This window comes from Bos indicus, chromosome 27 (assembly GCF_029378745.1).
Source record: "Bos indicus isolate NIAB-ARS_2022 breed Sahiwal x Tharparkar chromosome 27, NIAB-ARS_B.indTharparkar_mat_pri_1.0, whole genome shotgun sequence".
Taxonomy (NCBI): Eukaryota; Metazoa; Chordata; class Mammalia; order Artiodactyla; family Bovidae; genus Bos; species Bos indicus.
The window spans coordinates 40,382,095-40,400,570 of NC_091786.1; the positions used below are offsets into that span (position 1 = coordinate 40,382,095).

An 18,476-nucleotide genomic window follows, 5' to 3' on the forward strand; every position below is an offset into this window, starting at 1 on the left:
CTATTTGCAACCACAGAAATAAGGGCATTATGTGAGGCAAACCGCCATAGGGATGATTAATGTAAACTTCATTAAATAGTCACAATTTTCATAGGTTTGTTGTTGCTGTTTTGCTAAGTCATGTCTGACTTTTTGTAACCCCATGGACTACAGCACGCCAGGCCTCCCTGTCCTTCTCTATCTCCCAGAGTTTGCTCAAACTCATGTCCATTGAGTGGAAGATGCCATCCAATCATTTCATCCTCTGTCACCCCCTTCTCCTCCTGCCCTTAATCTTTCCCAGCATCAGGGTCGTTTCCAAACTGTCAGTTCTTCACATCAGGTGGCCAAAGTATTGGAGATTTAGCTTCCATAGGTTTGGGACCCTAAAGACAAGCAGATACTGAAAGTAGGTGGCAAAGACCAAAATATAAGTTTTTCAGCATTTCCTAGAAGTTTTTCTTTTCTTTTCAGTAATGGAAGATACAGGAGTGCTGTTTAAGAGGTACCACTGCTGGTGTTCATCTCCAGACGAGGGCTCTGAGCAAGCTAGAAGAACAAGAAAATCTTCTTTCTCATCTCTCACCTCCTTTCAAAGCCTCAGTCCTGACTCAGGCTCCGGTGAGCCACAGAGGGACCAGGTCAGTGCAGACTCCGACAACAGACAGGATGGAAGACAGAAGGATAACGGAGCAAACATCATCCTAGCTTCTTGCACAGTTTAACAGGCTGTGTCTTTTATGAGAGAAATGATGGAATCAGAGGAAATTCTGTGGTCCAGTCCTTCACCTCTCTCCCACCTTTCTCCAAAACCAAAGCACGCCGTGGGCCACACGTGGTGTTATTAGGGCACAAACATTCTGCAGGAACTCCTCACTCCGCTGTCACACTGCTATCAAACTCACTTTCTCTGAGCCTCAATTTTCCTTTCTGTGAAAAGAGGCAAATCATCCCTGCCTCACAAGACTGTCTGTGATAATAACGTAGGGACCATGGTTAGAGGAGGGTCTCGTCAAGTGTTTAACCAGCCTAAAGAAGGAACCAAGAACCTACCGCAGCTCCTCAAGTTCTCTCGGGTTCTAGGGCACGATGTGACGACCGCAGTATAGATTAAATACGGTGGCGTGCTCTCGGACTCCCCCATGGAGAGGTGGCCGCACGGGAGCCGGGCTGGGCCAAGCTGCTCCCCTACCAGCAGGCAGTCCCAGGGACCACGTGCCAGCTTTGCTCCAGCCTTTCCGAGGCCCAGGAGCTTCTAGGCCCCCCTCTCGGGTTATTGCCGACAGCCAGCGTCCACTGCTGGCCCCGGGCACCCAGCCCATGTTAGCCCTGCGGGGTGCAGCCTCAGCGGACATCACCTGGAGCAGAAGATCTGCCCGGCTGAGCCCCGTCCATCCACAAAATATTGAGGTAATATCTGTTAGATCACTAAGTTTGGGGGGGGGCACTTTGTTATACAGCAAGAAAGTCTCAAAAACAATCATAAATAAAAAGTGACACAATAGCCCACATGTGGAAACAGCCTGAACGTCCGTCGACAGATGCATGGATAAAGAAGATGTGGTCCGTATACACAACGGAATCGTCTCAGCCATAAAAAAGAGCGAAACGATGCCATCTGCAGCAACATGCATGGTCCCAGAAATTACCATACCGACTGAAGAAAGTCAGAGAAAGACACATATCATATGCTATTACTTATATGTGGAATCTGATTTTTTTAAATGACGTAAATGAACTTATTTACAAAACAGATTCACAGATTTCAAACACAAGACTTAGGGTTACCAAAGGGGAAACTGGGGAGGGGATAAACTCAATAAATTAGGAGTTTGGGATTAACAAACACACGCTATTATAGATGAAATAGATAATCAACAAGGACCCACTGTAGGGCACAGGGAACTCTACTCAATATTCTGTAACAACCTTTATGGGAAAGAGAGTTTGGAAAGGAATGGATACATGCATACGTGTAGCTGATTCACTGTACACCTGATTTTCCGTACACCTGAAGCTATCACAGCCCGGTGAATCAACTACCGTCCAAGAAAACTTTTTTAGAAAGAAGTGATTAAAAAAATATATCTAATCAGACCCAACCCCCTAAAAACATTATTTAACAAACACTCCAGAAACATCCTGTGAGTCTTCAAGAAGCAGGTTCAGAAGGTATGCCCTTATTCCATCGCGGAGTTTAAAACCCTGCTTTGTAAACTGCAGTTAGAACGTACCTACGGTGGCTACACCCAGAAAAACCTCTTGCCTGCCTCTTGTGACAAAAATGTGTAACCTGTGTGATCCTCTCCTTAGGCACGAGCTCTGGTTCTCAGTGGGTTTAGTTCCGTCTGTAATCAAACCCACTTCCAAAGCCCCAAGGAGATCCTGTGTTTGTGTCACTGCGGGGCCGTGTCACCGTGGCGTGTGTACACAAGTCTCTCCCTTACGTGCAGAGTCCAAAGAGCAAGGGAGGCGTGGACTTCACCTTGGGGGTCCCTCCCCTGCCACCGGGACATGTCGGGGGGAGCCTGGCATATGGCAGACACCCAAGAGCTGTTTGTTGAACAGGCCTTTGCAAGATCTAACCCATCCCTGAATGACAGAGCCCTGGGTGAAGTGTACAGTGTCAGCTTCGAGGGTGACCATGCTCAGGGGTAAAAGTCAACTGTCTGCACTCAGTCCCGGGGCTTGGTGAATAGATGCCACTGCATCAAGACCGCAGCGCTGTCCCACTGACATGGCAAGTACTGTCCCCTCGGCAATGGGCCACAGACAGAGGAACCATCTCACGCAGGAAACAGATACCAGCTTGGCTGACACCATGGCTGTTGGTGAAGGCAGGTGAGTCACAGCCTCGCGCTGAAAGCAGAGGAGGACGACTCAGGGACCTCCGTGTGTCTTCAGGGCAGGGCAGAAGCCTCCTTGACGTTATCTCTAATCTTGCTACAAATCCTGCAATGTCCCATTTCGTGGCTATAGAAATTGATCCTGTGTCCAGACGGGCTATCCCTCAGGCCAGGCGCAGCACAGGGACCGCAGGTGGAGAGATGCTCACGGAGTTATGTATGTGCCGGGCAGGCGGAGAGGCTGCCGTGAAATTCTCGGAGTGAGGACCCCACAGCCCCAGGGCTGAGAGCCAGGAAGTCACTCCGCCCACCTCTCCAGAGCATTCCCCACGCACAGGTGGCAGCGGAACTCCTGGGAGGCTATTTACAACCTGGGCCTTTAGAAACCCCTGGCCCACGCAGCAGAAGACGAGTTTTGCATCCTCCAGCTTTCCCAGCACATCCAAACCCGCTCGCCGCGTCTCCGCTTCCTATTGTTCCCTCTTATAAGCAGGGCCCCAGTGAACAATTAGAGCTTTCAATAAATAATCTCTAAGCACATTCATTTGATTGACTGTTATTTGATACAGCAGTTAGTTTCAATGGGGCAGTTAATATTGATCACATAAAGTACCCCAGACAAACATGAACCAGTTCCAGAACTCCATGGATTATTACCCTTTATCTGCCAGTCATCTGGGTTACTTGTAATGGTCACGGAATTTAAAATCAATAATAACAATTAGTGTTCTGTACACCAAAACGGATGGATCATGGGAAATGGGTTTTCCTAGAAGATCAGAGGTAAAATGGGCCTGTCCCTTGGAAGGCGGCTCTCTGGATTTCCAGTCCACACTTGGCAAGGTACATCCAGCCAAGTCTTCAGCACAGGCAGCAAGCAAGAGAGCACTGGATTTAGGAGATGTGATCATAAAAACGCAGGTGAGACCTCTGACAGTCTTAATCCCAAAGGATGAAGCGTAAAAGATAAAAGTGATCAAAATGAGCACTAACAAACATAGTAACATTAATGGGACTGGAATATACTTCCTCCGAGAGATGCTTCTAGCTACCTTTTCCCGCTTCTGATTCACAGGCATTAATCATGATTTTTTTTTTTAATAAAATGTCAACAATGGTATTTTAGCTCCACGGCCCCACTACTATAATGTCTGGATAATTAAAATGCAAAGCAACAGAGAAATGTTTCATCGTTAAACTGTAACCAGCACACTATGTGAAATCATCCATCCCAAAGACTTGTTTTTCATCAATTATTTGTTATTTATCTGATGTAAATATAAGAAGGACTAATTAAAATGTATGCCTTTTTATACAGCTTCTTGTCATTAAAGCCAATGAAAGCATTCTGAGGACCATAATGAAATAATTATGTTTGCCTTTAAGAATTCTCTTCAATAACACATGGCAGTACTGAGCTAAATTAAAACATCAGGAACTAAATTTCGCTTGCCTCCATCTCCATTTTAGTTAATTATACCCCCAAGCTTTCCAATAGGCCAGACCCTAACAAATCTTTTGAAGCTGAAACAGCCTTTTTGTAATCACGAACTTAAATGACAAGACAAAGGTACTGTAGCCCCAAAAGCTTTAACATTTTTGAGACAAGGGATTTATTACCCAAGTCTTCATTTGCTCTGAAAATTAGAGAAGTATTAGGATAAATGTGATTCAAATCTTCATTTTCCAGTTAGCTGATGCACTCATCTTATCTGGTCTTATCTGCATCATTTCTACCACAGTATTCCAAATTTAGCTATTTTTTGATAACATTTAATCTGTGACCAATATTAACTGATCAATATCAACAACCACAACAAAAACATTTCACTATATCTGAGTCAAATTAGGAGAATAACTCCTTATTCAATACTAAAACCTAAAAAAAAAAAAGAGAGAGCATAATCTTTAACAGTGGACTATGATGGCATGAACTTGAAAAAATCAAATAGGATCCTTTCATTAGAATTGGACCTTCTCCGAACTTCAAACTGCAGACACTAATAAAGGCAAAAAACAGTAAAAAAAAAAAAAAAAAAAAAAGGAAAAAAATTTTTTTTCTTTTCTTAAATCGAGTTTAGGAGAAAAGGACGAAGGAAAGAGGAAAGGACAAACTGCCAGGTGGTGTCAGGGCTTTAACCTGCCGTCAGATGCTGCTGATGGGGGTGGGAACTTGGAGTTTAGAAAAGTAAACAGGAGTCCCAGGGATTAACTCTGACAATGTGAATTCCCGCCCATTTGGTTCTACGTGGGGAGTTGGCAGGATTCACGGGGGATAATATTTGGTGCCTGCTGGATAGACCGTCTTAGGAGACATCAGAGGGAGACTGTTCACAGCTGGGAAACAAATATCCAGTACATGACAACCTAAAACTGAGATTATAATCGCAGAGTCTGCTCTTATTAAACCCCCTCCCCAGCAAGCTATTCTTTGTTCTGTTCAGAGAAACCTCCTTTGGGGAAGGAGGGACACTGTCACCCAGGATCAGCCCTGTTCAATTAGCTTCCCGCCCCGCCAAGCTGGCCCTGCTTCACTCCATCAGCCCGGGAGCCTGTGCCCCGACAGAGGAAACGCTCCTCAGGGCGGGGTCACCTCCTGACGTCAGTTCCTGTTATCCCGCCTTATCGTGCTGGGGACCAGGAGTCTTATCTTACTGAAAGGCCCCCCCTCCCGGCTCCCCACCCCGCCAGGCCAGAGAAAAAGCAAGTCAGCGGTTCCATTGCCTGCTGGAATTCCCACCTAAGCAGCTCTGGGAGCTCCAGACAGATAACAGAATACCATACCTGCAGACGCATACTCTACTGCTGCCTGGGTGGAGAGAACTTTTGGCAACTTTTATTTTTTATTCATTAGAACAGGTTGGGATGGGGTGGGAATCATGCTTCTTAATGATGAAGGAAGGAGGCAGGAAGGAAAAGAGGAGCGTCCAGGGCAACATACTGAGTGATGAGGCTGTTATTAGATCTTACAGATGGGCAGGCTATCTCATCTCCTATTTAACAAGAGGTGCTTAGGCCAAGCCACTTACAGACAGGATGCTGATAAATCTGAAACCGGAGTTAACTCTCCTCTCTCCACCGCCTCCAACGTCAACTTTTTAAGAAGAAGCTGGCTAAGAACTGTTACAGCTTTGTACACAGGGATTTAGCGTGCGATTCCACTTCTCCAGCACTCCCAATACACACACGCAGGCACGCACACACACACGAGGCATCAGAACCTCGGTCATAGTACTTAAATCCATATTGCAAGGGACGCCTTCTAGTTACAGATCTATGCTTTGCCACAGAAGGAACTCATGTTCAGAACGACCCAGAAGCACGGGCGATCTGCCGTTATAATGGAGAAATTAAGCTGTGAGTGAAAGCTGCAGTTACACTGACCATAGGATCCAAACAAAGGCTTTCTGTGCCGCTCCTGGGTTCAAGGGGCAGTGTGGGGAGATGTCGTAATGCTGGAATATCTGGCATAGTTCTGTGACTTCTGTGGGAATTGTGGCAAGCGTATTTGAAAGTGGCTTATCCTAGAAAAGCTGAGATGTATGATAGCCATAACTACCCTGTAATTTGAAAGGCAAGATTCCACACTAATATCTTTTAGAAAGATTTTCAGCCAAGATTTTTCTGATTAACTTTCATCAAAAAAACTCGCATTCCTGAAATAACCTATTTAATTGATAGTTAACTGAATTTATATGAGAACATTTAAAGTATAAAACTGTCATTAATGAATAAATTTATTGGCACTTATACGTAACTCAAACCCTATGGAAGATTCTTTTTAAGATGCCCTAAAATGAACACTGAATTTACTATTTCATAAATCCTATTGGACTCGAAGCGTTTTCTGTTTTGCAATGTGCTTTTACATCTTCATCTTCCTCTCAGTAATTTCTTAGTTTAAAAAATCTCCAGCCTTTAAAAAACTGTTTTCATTTTAAAGATTATAAACTCCTTGAGTGCAGAATTTATAATCTTCATCTACAATGTACTTCTCTTCTGAGATCAGCTATTGATTACATTCCACAAGAATGTACAAAGGAGAAAACAGTTAAGATTCTCGTTCCTACTTAGCCATCTCAGGGGCTTAACATGTTGAAGGGAAATTATAAGAACCTGATATCCAGAAGAACTTTCTTTTCTGCTTTAAAGCAAAGTTCATGATGATACTGACTGGTTATACATGGTCAGAGTCAGGCCTCAAAAATGAGGAGAAAAACTTCTGATTCAGGTCACCTAACCTATCAGAAATTGCCATTCTGATCATTTATCTACTAAGAAAAAAAACAAAAAACAGGAAGGCCTGTGTGGGTGTGAGGGCTTCGCATTTGGGCTGCGAAATCCAATGCTGCCTGGCGTTTTCCCATCCATTCCACAGCCCAGGTTTAAGGGACGCGCACGTCTACTTCTGGCATTCCCACCTACTTTTTAGAATCTCCCCTTTTCTGGTAATAACATTTACTTATTCATTTTTCTCCCCAAGTTGCACATCAGTGCCTCCCTACCAGAAGTACCGACTTATCTGGATACTGACAAAATTTTAGTGTTGCTTTCTTCCTACGGGGAAGGAAAACTTAGTGAGTCTTCCAGTTGCTTTCAAACAGACCTAACCTGCACTCTCTGAGATGTAAGCAGAATTCCCTTTTCTTCTCTTTTTTCTGATGGTGTTGGTAACCACTGTCATGTGGCAGAGAAGCAGAAAATTATGTCCTACTTTAGAAAAACAATTAAGCCTTTTCACCGAAATATTTATTCAAAACCCCATTCAATTCATACGGTGGCTGTCAGGCTTTATTTAGTCTCTCTTTCAGAGGGTATCTTTGATTTTGCCACTTTGACCCCAATTTATATCTCACTAGGAGAGGATTTAGATACTGTTTAATACCAAAAATTCAGGTCCGGTAACTTTGGGAAGGGTACTTCTTTCCTTCTTTCATTGTACATTGATAGGTTGTTTTTAAAAACAGGTGATTTCTCCTTGTTGGAAAAAAAAAAATCTTTTTCTCCTTTGTTTTTTGATGTGTTGAGTAGGGAGAAGACAGGGAAAGGGGCCAAGAAGTTGTCACACTCATGATTTCACTGAAAGCAACTGCTATATTTAGACCACAAATATTAGGATTTATCCTATGCCCACTGAGCAATTAATGCTGAAAACATCTGGAGCAGCCTAAACCCAAGATAATCCAGGAGGCATCTGAATAGAAACTTAGTGACTCCCAACACCTCCAGGGGCAGTCTTAAATCGTATTATTCATACCACATGCCCTCAGTAACTCGCTACTCCTGACTTTGAATTTTCAGAAGCAATTCACAGGCCTGAACTCCAACCGACAGCTGGTTGGCATATCACTTTTCCGTCTTTAAAATTAAAAAGGAAAATAAAAAGAATATTCTAACACCTTTTAAGGAATGCCTCTGGTATGGTTTACATTCAAAGGGTTTACTCCAATTACCACACACACACAGACACACACTCACACCATAAAAAAAAAAATAATAAAAAGTAGGGATCTCAGAGTAGAAAATAGTTTGGGTTAGAATTTCGTACTATTTTTTCCCCTTCTTGCCCACTGCTTCCTCTCTGTTAAGAGCACAAACAGATCTGCTTCTGGTCAAAACAGTCATTAAGTAAAATGGGAAAGGTTGTGGGGTTTTTTTGTTGTTTGTACTTACACAAACGGAGCCCTAATATGCTTTTACTTCAAAAGCCCTAACTGGCTTTGCCACCCTGAGCCAAACACCGCATGGCAGAGCTTTGTTAGAACTTTTATTTATGCTTAAAAAATGCAATCACTTGAACAACTAAACTGACCCATCAAAAGCCCTCCAACTCTGCAGGGGCATAAGTGATATTTACATTCTATTCATGTAACCTGGAGTGGGGGGTGGGGGGTTGAAACCCTTGTGAAACTGACCACAGCAAGCACTAATTGCCCTGCTTACAAAAATAAAGACACTGAAATTTTTGAAATCCCTTTGTCAGATGCCTTTATTTACTTTTTTGAAGGCAAGTTTCTTTGATTAGCTGAACTTTGCTGTTATCAACACTTCTTGCTTATCGGCTGCCCCTACGTGAATGGCACATTCACCACTCGCTCTCCCCAGATAAGGCAAATCCCTTGTTTAACTTGTTCAAGAACAAACAAAGCTTTTCCCCCAACTCCTGCAACTTAATAGGCACTTTTGGAGGGTTAATTACAAAAGGAAGAATGTCTACTTGTAAAACGTCTATTAGGTCTAATAGCTTGACGCCAGGATCCCAGCATTCTTTTTTCCTTCCTTAAAAAACGTTTCATTAAAACTTTCTCTCACAAGAAGAAGTTTGAGACAGCTCTAGTTCCCTGAGATTCCAAATGAAACTGTTCATACTGTTTTAATTGCTACAGAGGGATCTAAAAGATCCCTTAGTAGGTTGGAAATTTATTTTGTAACAATTTCTTTGAGCTCTTCAGAAAGAAAACAGGAACCAGGAAAGTAAAGCCATTTCAAGAGCAGCTAACTGAGGGCACCTTCGGAAAAAGATATATAGATATATATATATATATTTATTTATTTTACCCTGTTTATGGCTCTACGAAATATTAAGTCAGACAGCCAGACTGTTGGCATCAAATGGTTATTGATTTTTCAGCTAGAAACCTGTTGATTTCCTGGCCCTGGAAGCAAGACTTTATTCTTAAGAAAAAGTTTCAGAAGAGGGCAGTTTAAATCTTGTCATTGTCCTCTCTTCCTCTCCTTTTTCTTCCCTTTCTTTAGATAAGCCATCATGTTATTAGGAAAACTCAATTTCTTCAGTTAAACTTTGACCTCTTTGAAAACAAAGATTTAAAATGTCATTTTCAGGCTAATGCTCCAATGAATTGTCAAATAAAGTACTAAAAACATTTTGATAGATAGCGGAGCCATTTATCTAAATCACTGTCAGGGCAGCAATGCATCCCGCAGGCTCCCACTGCAGACACCCGAAGGTGGGGTTTTCTGGGACTGCTGCTCATTTCTCAAGCCTGCAGCCAGGCTACTGTTGACCAGTGCGGGCCTCGGCACCCCGTCAGCATCAGATAACCAAATAGTCAATATTTTTTTAAAAAACTGGGCTACCCCACTTATGTTTCCCTTCCTTTAACCAGCGTCCAGGTTCCCGGCTGAATTGCAAGATATGGAAATAATGGATGGCTCAGCCCAAGGGGTGTTCATTGCCAGTGGTTTTCTAGCAAAACAGCAACTTCTTAGAGCAACAAAGTGACTTGGAAAGGTGGCAGCAGGGTCAATGCTAAGAAATATTGCCTTTCCTCCACAAGGAAAACACTGGAGGCAGCAGCTTTAACTGGTGGTTTGTGAACTTCAGGAGCAGCAGCCACCTCAATTAGGCCAAATTCCTTGCGAGGAAGATGTCATATTTTAATTACTTTGGATTGTTGAAACACGCAAGGGGGGATATATATATATATAGCCACAGTCAATCCAAAGAACAACAAAGTGAAATTTCCCTCTGCATACATCTTAGTAAAAACTGTACAAATGTGTCAAACTGCCTCACTTGAAGAATGTTTCAAAGTCCTGTGGTCACCCTCTACTTTTCCCCTCTCCTCGCACATTTTTTTTTTTTAACTATTTTCAAGGCACGGTAGGGTTGGAAAGGAGAGGAGCAGGAGTCTGGAGGGGTTGTTTGGGAAGAAAACATCTAACAGGAAATTTTCAGCAGACGGAATCAATATGCACACCAGCATAGCACACCCTTTCAGCATTAAATCATTAAATCCTTTGTCTGGCTAGCAGTGCAGTTTGTTTCCAGTGTCTTTATTGCATGCAAGAGAGACAATTCATTTTTTTTTTTTTTCTGGGTAGAAGAAGGGAAAAAATAAACCTACATTGAGCAGTGTGCCGATGCTGCCATTCGGTTTGGGTCAATCCACTGAAGCATGCTTTGAGAGCCTTCTCCTGGAGCATGCAGGAAGACGGGCTCGCAGTGTAGAAATCCAGGATTCGCCCAGGACTCACTGACAGGACATCCATACAGTCAAACATGATCTCCCCTGCACCGAATGTCTGCAAAAGTGCTTATCCTCTAGGTGTGGAGGCAAATGGCATAGAAAAGTCCACCCAACTCCATCAAACTCTGCCCCCTTTTTGGCACGTAGGCTGTTGGTCTTTTTCCCAGCCTCGAATCATGAATTATGACAGACAAGCCAGCTAAAAGCCTGTAATTGATCCAAATGATCATTTACCATTTTCCAGGCTTGCTCGGCCAATCCAGCCGGGGCGGGGGGTTCCCAGAAAGATCCCAAGTTCTCCTTCCAAGCGGACGCCTGCAAAAAGCCTTCGGAATGCGGTGCGGCTCCTACCCGGACGGTGCCCAGACCAGCCCTGCCCGGCTCGCGCGCGTCCTCGGCATCCGCGTCCTCGGGCGGCTCGCGCGGGGACTCTGGTCCCCCCTTTGGCAAAGAATAGACCCTCCTGCCTCTGAACAGCTCACTTCCTACTACTTCTGTCACACAGAATGAAAGATTGAATTGCCTAATATATGCGAGTGAACTTTCGGTGAACCCTTCCCGGGCTGCTAACCTTCAAATGACCCAGCGAGTCTGACATCACCAGCTCCCAGGATTCTCACAGAGCCGAGCACTCCCAGCAGCCCCGCCGCGCGGGCGGCCCGCGGCCCGGGCGCGCGCTCCTCCCGCCCCGCGCCTCCGCTCCGAGCGCGCGGGGCCGGGGCCGGGGGCGCCGGGAGGAGCGCGCGGGGCCCGGGCGGCCACCGGGAGCGCGCGGGGTCGGGGCCCCCGGGAGGAGCGCTCGGAGCCGGAGCCGCGGGGAGGTGCGCGCGCGGAGCGGGAGACACCGGCAGCACGCGGGGCCGCGAGCAGCCGCCGGAACCGGGACGCCGCTCCGGGCCCGCCGCCCGCCGGCTCCCGCCCTTTGCGCCCCGGCTGTCGGGGGCTCCGCTTGGCTTCGCGCCCCCGCCTCGCCTGCCCCCGGCCCAGCCTTGACATTCCTCGGTGCGCCTGTCTGGTAAACGCCTCGTAACGTGAGTGTTTTTCCACTCCTGCAAAAGCACCGCAAGCCCTAAACTGGAGCACGGAGAGGAGCCGCCCCCTCGGGGAAGCCCGGGTCCAGAAACTTTCCATTTGATAGTCTTTTTCTCTCTATTCCTTGCGGGCCGAAGGGGACTGCATTGGCTCGGAAGTAAAATTCCAGCTTTCTGGATTCATTTCTTAAAAATTATCCTGAGTCTACAGGCAGCATATGAAGGAGTCGAGAAGGAGTTCCTTCCGCCCCAAACACGCGAAATCACGCAGATATGCAGGGTTTCATAAAACACAGTGATCAAGAGTGTGCATGCGGGAGTCAGACTGAACAAGGTTCCAACCCCCCTCAACCTCTGAGCAGCTGTGTGACCTGGGACAAAGATCTCACTTCCCGGGGCCTCAGCTTGCTCATCTGTAAAATGGGAATATAGGACTGCCGATCCCAGTGGGTTGCTGTGAGGACGAAGAGAAACGGCGCTTGCGCGGCCCACAGCACACATCCCAGGACAGTCAGCTGTGACTCTTCTCAGGGAGGCTCAGGGCTGCCTGAGGCCCACTGCTCAGAATCAGGACTAGAACCAGCTCCCCGGAACCCCAGGCCTGAATGAAAATCACTTTTCTGTTCTGGAATAGCGGGTGGGTGACCCCTCTCACCACACCCGCCACTGTTATACCCCTTCCCCCACTCCCACCACTGCGTAACTCAATGCAGATTTTGAGAACTGATTGTGTCAAAGTTTTCTATTTCCAAGGGCCACCTTTCACCTCTCCTAGCCCCTCCGAACTTGGCTATTTATTAGAAGACAGTCATTTTAAGAAAAAGGATTTTTTTTTTTTTTTTTGACATCTCCCACACCGACCGGAGGAAGGAAAAGCTTTTCAGCCATCACTGAGAAGGACAGACACGGTGTTTACAAATACACCCAAGCAGAGAGCTGTTAAAGGGAGAGCCAGTCCACCCTGCAGCCATTTTGCACAACTTGCTTAAAGGATGCAAGGGGACATCAAAGAAAAGCAGCTCCAGGAGGGATTAAAACACCCTTGGTGATCCAGTGGCCCTCCACTCCGGCCTGCGGGTTCGCTCACAAAGCAGGGAGGGCGAGTGGGCGGGCAGGGGGCCGGCTTCCGCGCCCCTCCCAGGGAAGGGCGGCTGCTGTCTCCTTTCTGTGCGCGGGCTGGAATGCGCACTGGCATCCAGGCCTTTAAAAAGCCTGCCGGGTACCCACCCCGTGCTGCTTGGCTAGCACAGTTGTTAAGTGGCACTCATGGCGTAACGTGAAAACTATGCATCGCGCACACTTACCGAGTCAAAGACCCTTTTAGGAAGGTACATTTGAACGGTGTTCAGCCCAGCAAGCTCAGTTCTTGCAACTGAGAAGTCTCGGGTGATAAAAGAGGTACGATTTTGCGCAAACTCCATGCTTGTTATACTCTCTTTTTTATATGGTCATCATTTTGTAACAGAGCTTTATATTTTATTTTATTTTTTATTTTTTATTTCTTATATAAGAAATCCTTTAACTACAAAGAAAACACACATTTTAAGCCAGGAGCACAGAGGACTTTACGAAACACTTGGTAACACTCCTCTCATGAAGATAGTTGTAAAGATACACAAAGCACCGCGTCCTGTGCCAGTTGCTAGGTGGTCCACGATTTAGCGACTAAACCACCACCGCCATGAGACTTACAGCTCCAAATGCTGATTTAAGGTCCTTAGAATTCCTTGGAAACTGGACTTATTTTGTACAAGATGGGTGAAAAGTTTTTTCTGGGGCGGGAAGGGGGCGGGGGGGGGGGGGCGGGGCGCGCAGCTATATTTAAAGTCTAGCTGCAAGAGCTAGGTTAGAAGAAATCGCACCACTCCAGGTTTGTGCACAGGTTGCCTATGGCACTTAGCACTTGCTCAGCATCTTTCCAAAGGGTCGGGTGCACGGGTCTCATGTGGTGAACTTGGGGTCAGGGTCCCCCCAGTTCTGTTTATTCTCATTCCTTAAGCTACAGTTTCAGCCTCATCCAGGAAGGGAGGCAACTGTTCCCACATTTCTTTCCTCAATACTCTGTCACGGCACAAAAACAATAGAGATGTGTGTGTGTGTGTGTGTGTGTGTGTGTGTGTGTGTGTGTGTGTATGTTAGGGATTTGGAGATTGGTATTTTCTTTCTTTGTATAAGAAAATTTTATGTTTCTATTCACCTTGGAACCCAGTGTTCTTAACTGTAGAGAAGTAAACTTGAGGCTTGAAATGAATGATCAGTGCTTAAATCTTTGTGCATAGGATATTATGAGTTTTTTGGTTTTTTTTTTTTAGTGGAACAGTATTCACTAGTCGATCTATCATTTCTCATCCTGAATTGACTAGATGGATAGAAACTCTTAGAGTTATTATTTAATCCAAGTGTAATTGAAAAAGTAGCCCCTAGATTGAACCATGCATTTCTTATCATTTCTTTGTCAGTAAATATAATTCTTATACTTGTTGAAAATCTGACTTTTCCTTCATATTCTTCTCCTTAAGTAAAATTAAGGAAAGATACACAAATAGCCACAGTTCTTTAAATATATATCTGTGCACCATAAAGATTAATGAACAGGTAGAAGGTGAAAAATGGCCTAGTTAATTTGTGGATAATGAAATTTAAGTTACTGACACCTATTTTAAACATTAACCAAACAGTTACTTGGGAAGAACCCTTTCCCAAACATGCTCTTAGTGAGGCATAAACTCACATTCGGATATGTGTCACGGCCTCTGTGTTCCTTGTGTTTGATCAATGATGAAAGGAACGCTAATAAAAGTATTCCCAACCACAAACAAACACAAAAGCAAAGTTTGAGCCCTAAATTCATTTTGTTTCAGAGTAACTATGTATTTGTCAGTGTGACACAGCACATTTGAAACCCATAATCATAAAACAAAAATTTATAGCCAGGGTCCAGGGTCTACATCTGTTTCTCTGGTTTCTGTACAGCGATTACCCACTGGACAATCCAGAAAGCAACACCATGAATCATGCCGGGCAAACATGTTCCAACTGGAGAGTCTGGTGAAGAGCGAGGAGGCGTCTCTGCGCACCAGTACTGCAGCCGCCGGGTTCAAAACCGGCCCAGCGCCTCTGATGTCTAAATAGAAGGGTTCCCAGGGGCGCGGGCGTCCGCCCCGCCACCGAGCACGCAGAATGCAGGCGGGCGTGGGGCTGAGCGAGGGCCCGGGACCCATTATTAGAGAGACGCACCTGCCTCCTCCCTGCGTTTCTCTATTGATTTTCACTTTACATTTTTTTTAACTGTTCATCTCATGTAAACCCCTCTTGCCATAATTCTGCCCCCCAAATAAACGACCAGCACGGAGTGGAGGGGGTGGTTTCAGCAGGGCGGCCGGGGCAGGGGTGTGTGTGGCTGGCACAGGGCGTGTGCTGAGCCGGTTCTTGCGGCTCCTGTACCCGCAGCCTTAGCGGCTTTCCGAGCTGGGCGCTGGGGCAGCCCTAACGCTGATCAGCAGAGGAACCCACCCAGGCCTGTCCCTCTGGACCCCGGCTCGGGCACCGGGACTGGCGGTGTCCACGGATCTGAGCCCGGCAGAGGCACGGTACACGCATCCCCAAGATGAACCCCCTCCCCGCAGACACTGGGTCTGCTCAGGGCCCGGGAAACAAGTGTTCTTGCTCAGAAATGTCTCTCCGCCTCCAGGGCTGGCCGCTGCATCCTTCCCTGCATTTGGCGCCTCTCTCTGCAGTTTCCGCTTTGTGCAGTTTCCCACCAGTCAGGTACAGACACTGTCCCCCAGGACAGGGCCTCCCCTTCCCTTCCCACACCCGAGGGGCCTGCTCGGCGCTTCCTGCGTTCGCTGTGGCGCTGGTGCCCCCAGTTCCCGCGGTCCCGCCTGGAGACTAAGCTCCCGCCTGGTGAGCCCGCAGGGCCAGCAACGGGCTCAGCCAGTCCTCGGCTCCGGCCACCCTTGCTGGCACTGGCTCATGCCCAGGGGAGCCTACCTGTGGCTATTTCCCCTGGTTTATTGCTTCCCCCTTTTTCATTTGGACCTTTAAAAAAGTAATGCGTTTTCATAAACACTCAGAGTCTAGTCCAGGAGATAAAAAGCGACAATGATGCGTACACCCTCCATGTCTGCATTCACCAAATGCTGAGCCCTGTGCCAGGGGCTGGGCACCTGTCTCTATACCTTCGGGGGCATCGTTTGCTGCTTTTCTGTAACTGTTGATTCAAACAACACACAATGTTCTGTGACATTGTTCTGTTTAGTAATAAGCAGTACACATAGAACTAGCTCATTAAAAACAACAAATAGCTCAATTTTTAAAAAGTCTATTAAAAGAATGGGAAGAAGACCTTAATGGACAGTTTTTTTTTTTTTTCCAAAGAAGACATACAGATGGCAAACAGGCACATGTAAATGTGTTTAACATCACGAATTATTAGAGAAACATAAATCAAAATTACACTATCGCCCACACACCTGTCAGAATGGCTATCATCAAAAAGACTGCAGGTGACCAACGCTGGTGACGATGTGGAGAAAAGGGACCCCTCCTACACTGTTGGTGGGAAACCAGTGTGGAGGGGCCTCGAAAAAGTAAAACCAGAAATACCGTATGATCCAGCGATTTCACTCCTGAGTATGTACCCAGAAAAAATGAAAATACTAATTTGAAAAGGAAACATGTGCCCCGGTTTTCATAGCAGCGTTATGATTGCCAAGACATGGAAGTGACCCAAGTGACAGACTAACGGATAAAGAAGATGTGGTACCAAGGAGATAGCATCTCACCGGTCAGAACGGTCGTCATCAAAAAGCCTACAAACGATAAGTGCTGGAGAGGGTGTGGAGAGAAGGGAACCCTCTTGCACTCTTGGTAGGAATGCAAAATGGTACAACCACTATGGAAAGCAGTATGGAGATTCCTTAAAAAACTGGGAACTGCCATATGACCCAGCAATCCTACTGCTGGGCAAACACCCTGAGGAAACCAGAACTGAAAGAGAAACACATGTATCCCAATGGTTATTGCAGCACTGTTTACAATATCTAGGACATGGAAGCAACCTAGATGTCCATCGGCAGATGAATGGATAAGGAAGCTGTGGTACATATATGCAATGGAATATTACTCAGCTATTAAAAAGGAACACATTTGAGTCAGTTCTAATGAGGTGGCTGAACCTGGAGCCTATAATGCAGAGTGAGGTAAGTCAGAGAGAGAAAGTATATATATATGGAATATATATATGAAATTTAGAACGATGGAAATTTAACACATATGGTACCGACATCTTTTAGAAAGATGATCCTACATGCAGGGCAGCAAAGGAGACACAGATGTAAAGAACAGACTTTTGGACTCAGTGGGAGAAGACGAGGCTGGGATAACTTAGAGAACAGCACTGAAACATGTGCATTACCATCTGTGAAATACACGACCAGTGCAAGTTCAATGCAGGAAGCAGGGCACCCAGAGCCGGTGCTCTGGGACAACCCAGAGGGATGGGGTGGGGAGGAAGGTGGGAGGGGGGTTCAGGATGCGGGGGACACATGTATACTGATGGCTGATTCATGTTGATGTATGGAAAAAACCATCACAATATTGTAATTGTCCTCCAATGAAAACAATTAATTAAAAAAAAGATGTCACATATATATACAATGGAATATTACTCAGCCATAAAAAAAGAATTTAATTATGCCATTTGCAACAATTTGGGTGGACCTAGAGAATATTATGCTTAGTGAAATAAGTCAAACAGAGAAAGATCAATACTCGATGTTACCACTTATTTATGGATTCTAAAAATAAAACAAACAAATGTATACAGCAAAACTGACTCACAAATATAGAGAACAAATTAGTGGTTACAGGGGGCAGGGACAAGCTAGGGGTTGGAGATTAAGAGATATAAACTACTATTTATAAACAGATAAACAACAAGGATATATTGAACAGCGTAGGGATGTGACTTTGTAATAACTTTCGATGGAGAATATCTTCTGAATCACTCTGCTGTACCCTTAAAACTAGCATGATGTCGTGTATTCTTTTACTCGAGCGCACCGCAGCTCATTTCACAGTGCTCAGCGAGCGGCTGTTTGTGTTGTTTCCAGCTTTCCAGTGTTATAAGAAACCCTGTGGGTATGTGAACCAAAACGCCTGCTGAAAAGAGTCTAGTAACAGTGTTGACAGGTTAAATGTGCATTTTAAAATTTGATGGGCACACAAAATAGTACTCCAAAGTGGTTATGCCCATATATGCCCCCCCCACCTCATGTTCTAAAACGGAGGGCAGTAAGCCTTCTCTGTATAGGGCCATAGGAAGCGTTCTAGGCTTTGCGGGCTATACAGTGTCGGTTGCAACTGCTCAGTTCTGCCGCTGTAATGTTAAAGGCGCCGTGGACCACACGTAAATGAATCAACATGTGTGTGCTTAATACATTTTATTTACAAAACCCAGCATTCCCCTGGGTTGACCCATACGCTGCAGTTTGTCTGAAAGTGACAGTGAAAGTCGCTCAGGAGTGTCCGGCTCTCTGCGACCCCGTGGAATATACAGTCCATGGAATTCTCCAGGCCAGGATACTGGAGTGGGTAGCCGTTCCCTTCTCCAGGGGATCTTCCAA

At 45.7% G+C, this 18,476-nt stretch overlaps 1 protein-coding gene across 6 annotated transcripts in view; it reads right to left on the minus strand.

Moving 5' to 3' along the window:
- Positions 1 to 18,476, minus strand: part of RARB (retinoic acid receptor beta) — a 593,227-nt gene that overhangs the window by 172,640 nt on the left and 402,111 nt on the right. For 2 of the 6 annotated variants that reach the window (XM_070781541.1, XM_070781538.1), the window contains exon 1: positions 10,694 to 11,381. The exons of 2 other annotated variants lie outside the window; for them this stretch is intronic. In XM_070781541.1, the coding sequence (XP_070637642.1) occupies positions 10,694 to 10,850 (157 nt within the window). In that variant the 5' untranslated portion in view covers positions 10,851 to 11,381. 2 more of the 6 variants (XM_070781543.1, XM_070781542.1) reach the window with 2 other exon arrangements.